General features: G+C 37.5%; 1 protein-coding gene across 1 annotated transcript; it reads right to left on the bottom strand.

Moving 5' to 3' along the window:
- Positions 1-2828: 2828 nt before the first annotated feature.
- Positions 2829-4866, bottom strand: LOC149049079 (uncharacterized). The gene is made up of 2 exons (XM_089199267.1): positions 4569-4866; positions 2829-3631 (listed from the first exon to the last, which is right to left on the bottom strand). The coding sequence occupies exon 2, from the start codon at positions 3625-3627 to the stop codon at positions 2947-2949; it is 681 nt and encodes a 226-aa protein (XP_089055393.1). The 5' UTR covers positions 3628-3631; positions 4569-4866; the 3' UTR covers positions 2829-2946.
- Between the last annotated feature and the right edge of the window lie 1467 nt (positions 4867-6333).

Raw genomic sequence — 6333 nt, 5'->3', positions numbered from 1 at the left:
TAGCTGCACTTGCTGAATCACGCACTTGATGCCCTAACTAAGTAACACTAGCTGCTTTGCCGCGTTTGCAGAAAGAGTGTTGAGTCCAAATTTACTGATTTTCTTTCCTTTTTTTTCAACGTGCTCGGGCTGCCTTAGTAGTCTGACCCCTTCCTGAAATAAAGGAAATCAGGTGATTTCTTTCCATGTCGGACAATAATGAAGAATTTCAAAGATTTTACCTAGAACGATGCGATTTCCAATCAGACATAGCTGTGTTCGATAGGTGCTATATTATCGCGACATATTATAGGTGTTATATTAAACTGAAAAGGTGGATTTAAAGCTTTCGACTTCTGTGTTTTTAATTTGTTCAATAAGAATTTTTGCGAAATTCCATTTCATCTAGAACCTTTGTCTGACAAGCCCTTGTTTTTGTTCCTGTTTTGTCAGCGCTTTCCTAAATTAGATTTGTTTTATTTTAGTTTCGAGCCAAACAAAGACTTTGAAATACAATAGAGATTTATTGCAGGCAGTTGATTCTTAATTGGAACATATCATTAGGTCATCCAAATATTTATCATTAAGTTTGATTTGTGTTTTCAATATCAAAAAGAGGCTTGGTCTCCAAAGTACTTTTTTCTTGCCGTTCCCGAACTTTGCCTGATTTCGAGCGAAAATATTATAGGATAACTCTCTTTCGTTAAAGCTTAATTCTCTAATATTGTCATTGCAAGTAAAACGGTTTCCTGCCGGGCATACAAAGGTAATAAATAGTATACATTTGAACTTAATAGTTACTGGACTTCAACATCGTGAGATATCACAACCAAAAAGTATCTTCACGTCACCTCTACCTTAAATGTACTAAACGTTCGGCTTTAGTCAAGAACTTTTCTTCACATCGCACATTTAGTCAAAGTTCCTGAGTAAAACGTGTTTAGAATAAGCTAAATTTTCCACTTTTTTCTTAGCAGCACAAAAGCAATATCAGAGCTCTTGGTGCCTATCATTTAGATTACTTGTGTAAAAATCTGATGGAGATATATTGATGTTTGTTTGCACTATTAGATCAAGTCACATAAATTCTTTGCTGTTTTTATCTGGAGATTCCCAAGCATAGAAATCAGAAGGACTGTCTGCAAGTGCAATATTTAGCGGCAAATTGAGTCACTAACAGCACCTGATTTTCACACAAATTAGCAAAACATGTGTGCATATTTGATTTTGCAATCAGCAGATATTGAGAAGGCGGTGAACACATAAAAAAGGTTTTTAGAGAATGAACCGCAAACATTAGTTTCCAGCATATTACATTGGATACTTTATTACAAACAATCGCCGCTAAAAGAATACTTTCGCTGCACGCACCAGTAAACTCTTAAGTGCTGTACCCACGCAGAGAAAAAAACATGTACAATACTACATCCAGGAAATAACAACAAATAGCACTTGCTTTTGGTAACGTCTTCAAGGCTCCTGCTGCGATCAGATCCATGTAACGTTAATTACGCTGTTTTGCTCATTGGAATTCCAATGTGCATCCTTCTTTGTGGCACCCTTAATTGCGAAAAATTAGCGCGGGCCCTTAATGTAATGCAATAAAACAAATCACGAGATCAAGCTCCATGAGAATGTTTAGTCGATGCTTGTTTCAAACTTGGGCTATACCATAAAACAAATTTTGGTCAATTTCCAGCCATCTTGACCGAAAAAGTTTGGTCAATAAAGAATTTCATACATACAGCAAAGAAATTTTGCTCTGTTGGTGAAATTTCCGCACAGCCCCATACTTCATTATGCATCCAGTTCTTGAATACAGAAAACAATTACTAAAACAATACATTGCCATTGGGAAAACAGATTTGTTTTACAATAGTATGGGGCTGTGCGGAAATTTTACCGCTCTGTTAAACATAGGCATGCGTAGCATACAAGTTATTTTCTCAGCTGTGTAGGTCGAGATGGGACACTTTGTATTCCTATGGTTTTCGTAACCTTCAAAAGAACGAAAATATCGCATTACTTCACTTTAAGAGAAACAGAAAAAACCTAATTTATCTTAAATCACACAGGTATTTTGTGGTCTATTGTCTCTATTGTATAAGTACTTCTCATCAAAAATTAAATGTATCGGTGCCACGCATACTGCGGTCTCTTTCGCAGCCGTTTTTTGGTCTCGTCATACAACGCCCTCTATTCCCCATTGGAGAGAGAGCCATTGCGTGACGAGACCAAATAACGGTTGCAAAAGAGACTACGCTTACAACCTTTCCTCTAACAGGAACAAAATCAAAATAAATCGTCCACAGTCGGTCGCCTCAAAAATATAATTCCACCTGATTTTACTGCGAAAAGCAAACTGATACTACTGTATCTCCATTATTCCCTGACCAAAGATATACTACGATCTCGAGAGGGAGCCAGGGAAGACAGCCAAATGTGTTTGTAGCACAACAAACCAACGATAACATTTTATATTTTCTTTTTGTGACTGTCCTCTACTGTTTTTTTTTTTTCGACTTTATCACCGACATTGTCCAAAAATAACGAACACTTTAGGTCCACCGAACGAACTTCCTTTTCTTGCGCGGGATCAAAGAGGGCAAGATGGCTCAGGTAGCCAATCAGAACACAGGATTCGCTTTATTTTGCCCACGGACGCTGCCAGCGATGTAATAAAATAGTTTATAATCACGTTGTTACTAAATAGTGTATGTCTTTCTACATGAATAATGTTTTGGGCATGATGGATTAATGTAGAGTGAATCACCATGTCACTGGTTCATTAATTATATCTCCTAAAGCTACAGGTGTGCATGCAGAAACGAGTAAAAATAAAAACAGGCTTTGTGTGATATTTTATTGTCATCCACAGAGTGCAGATACAAGCAACCCCCTATCTGTGATACGATACGATTAAACTATAATCTTGATAACAGGGAGGGTAAGAACGACAAGTTTTCTTTACTGTCTGCATAGAACAAGCACATACGCATGTCTTGAACGATCGCGGTCTGCGTTGCTTGCAAACCGAATGCCTCTTCCCCTCTGAAACTCATTAATTGCACGGATTATAAGGCCGTGGTTAGGTACTCCTCTCTGCCAACTTCTGACTGCTCGTGTGATGTCGAACTCCACGAAGCCTCGAGGGCGATATGGAAAGATAACAACTGGTGATCGACCCTGAGGAACCGCCTCTGCGTCAGTGTTATCCAAACCAAGGTATCGCTTCGACCAATAGGCATATGATGAACGCTTGGAGCTGGTAGCTTGATACTCGTTCCAGGATTTTTTCACCAAATGAACCTGCATATAACGGGGAATAAAAGGGGTTCTGGTAATAGGATGCCAGCTGGCCTTGTGTGCGTAGACATAGTACAGGTACATCTTCGCAGATACGATCTTGTAAGCTGGGCAGTACCTCGGTAGCTGTTCAAACTTTACAAGTGATCGTTTATTGGGATAACCAGGATGCTGAGAAACGAGAAGGAACGGCAAATAGTTGAAGTTTCTGTTTGGATTTTCAAGCGTGACATCTTGTACCACTGATAGCTTGTAAACGGTGCCCCTGCCAGTATTGTACCTGGTTACACCTTGCGTGACATGAGCCAAGAACGCCACCATAAATAAGGTTATCATCAACATGGTGCTGTTAAACAAATAAAAAAGTAAATTAAGCCTTTATCAAAAGGCTTATGGAATGCATGCTTTCCACTCTTTGCGGCATATGAGTAGAAAATTGCATATAATTTTCATGCTCTCTAACTGTTCTGGAGAAGGAAGGAAGTATAAGAGGTGAGAGAGATTATGCATATAGGGGGAGGGGTTAGGGGAAGAAATCAAATATATGGAGGGAGGGTTAAGGGTAAGTTACCAAATGTCCTTTAAGGGGTATAAAGCAGAATACGGTTCTAAGCCCGTGGAAAAAAAAACTTTGGTCTAGAACTAGATGAGCCCGTAACTAGGAGTCCCACAAGTGATTGGAAAGGGAACGAGTTTGTTTTATTTCTACATTTTCATCCTTAAGCAACGTGCGGTTGCACTCATCATAGTTTAACAAAAAACTAGTCTAAAATTGACTTTAACACCTCAACTGAAACAAGCGTAGAAAAATTGCCTGTTAACAGATTTAAAACTAAACCGTTAGCTGACGCTGAATTTCCGCCAACTTTTCGATAGCAAATTTACTGATCCTCCATTTGTTCCGATTTTATGCTTAAGAAAATTGTCATTACGAGATTCAAGACTTTGAGCAACATCTACTGGGACTCTAGGTACCTTAGAGCTCTTAATTACTTATAGCACAATAACCAGCGAGCGTTTATGCTCGAAATTTACTATTCCACATTCACCTAATTTCCCTTTTGTTCTCATATAAACTGCGAGAACACACGTGTTCGATCTTTTTATCGAGATCAGCGACAGTTGATATTCTCTTGCGAATTATGGCTGCTGAAAAAAAAGAAAATTTGGCAGCCACGCAAAAGGATATTTGAGATCGCTTCTCCTTAGCTTGTTAAAAAAAATCCTTGAAGAACATTGCTTGACATAACTAGCATTGTGACAACGATGAAGCACACACTTACCTTCGTTTTATGAAGAAAGGTTGATAGTTTACCTTCGCAACTCCGACTGGTTTTTGCAACTGGCCGTACCTCTTTTAAGTCGTCTTTGGAACTTGATGGACAATTGAAGATTGCAGGGTTCAAATGTTAGATGTTGGTAGTAATATCAAATAAACTGACAGATAGGACAAATTTTTTCCTAAAATAGCGATTAATCAGAGTGTTGGTTTGACGTTAGTTGAACTTGCTGAATCACGCTCTTAAGACCTTAACTATATAATACTAGTGATACTAAGCATCCTTGAAAGCTGTGTTCAATAAGCTGCAAAGCTGTTTTGCAGCGCTTTTTTTGTCTGAAATTGTCTATATTGACCTTTAACTTACATACAACGGGGCGATACTAATAGTACGTAAAACACTTACAGTAATTACGATACTTACAATGCTTACGTTACTTACAATACTACCCCTATTTCTATTTCTATTTATCAATACTCACGTTTAAAGGCTACTTAAAAAAGGATGATTTTCTGTTAAACTAGCTAACACTACAAATTATATGATGCTTGCACTACTTGCATAACGAATTTTAAATCCATTATTAGCTTACTCTTCAAACTAAGCAATACTTACTTACACTGGGTGAGGCAATTACAATCTATGAGCGGTAGACTACAGCACATCACAGACACAATGCAGACACTTAAGTTACAGTTCGGAGCTTAAGTTCGTCAACAAAAAAACAACAGCAAAGAAAAGTAGTGCTGACTTTGAATGAGCCAACCACATATTCTCTGCGTGTGGTATCAAAAAAATAAATTGAATAAATAAATAAATAAATAACATTTTGCCGCTCTTGCAAAACCGTGTTGCGTCCAAATATATTGATTTTCTTAGTGATTGTTCACTTTCCCAGGTTGACTGTTGTACCTTTTTTAACATACTCGGGCTGCTTAAGTAGTCTGACCCCTTCCTGAAATAAAGGAAATCAAGTGATTTCTTTCCTGACGATAGTGACGACTTTCAAAGAGTTTACTCAGAGCGAAACGATTTCCAATCAGTACGTAATTAGACAGCATGAAGCAACCATAGAAGCCGTGTTCGATAGGCGCTATATTATGAGTATTTTAAGCAGCGAAACAAAAAGAGGTGGATTCAGAACTTTTGACTTCCGTGTTTTTATTTGTTGAATAAGCATATTTTATCAGGAACTTTTGTCTGACATGCCCTTGTGTTTGTCCCTGTCTTGTCAGATTAATTTTATTTTAGTTTCGAGCCCAACAAATACTTTGAAATAAAATAGATATCTATTGCAGCCAGTTGAATCTTAAATGAATGCATGAACAATATGTCATCATTATATTCAACTCAAGACTTATTTAAATTTGATTTGTTGTTGTTTCCGATATCAAAAACGGACAGCTGTTCTTCCAAACACTTTTTTTCTTTACTGTTCCTGAATTTTGTCTGTTTTCTGGCAAAAGTGTCACAATGTAACTCTTCTTCGTTAAAGATTAAGTCTCTTTATGTTATTACAAATAAAACGGTTTTAATGCCATTCAAAAGGGATTAATACTATGCATTTGAAATTAATTGTAATTACTGGACTTTACTTCCGTGAGATATCACAACCGACAAAAGACATGTCTGTTCATCAAATCTTCGTTAAATTTCTCAAATGTTGGCTTTCAGCCGAAAAATTTTCTGCACATCACATATTAAGTCAAGGTTCCAAAGTGAAACGTGTTTAGGACAAAACTTTCGACGTCTTTTGCAACACCACAAC

The sequence above is a fragment of the Pocillopora damicornis genome, chromosome 3 (genome assembly GCF_964200805.1).
Source record: "Pocillopora damicornis chromosome 3, jaPocDami1.2, whole genome shotgun sequence".
In the NCBI taxonomy this organism is placed as follows: domain Eukaryota; kingdom Metazoa; phylum Cnidaria; class Anthozoa; order Scleractinia; family Pocilloporidae; genus Pocillopora; species Pocillopora damicornis.
The sequence above is the reverse complement of the archived record's forward strand: the minus strand, read 5'-3'. Positions and strand labels throughout refer to the sequence as shown.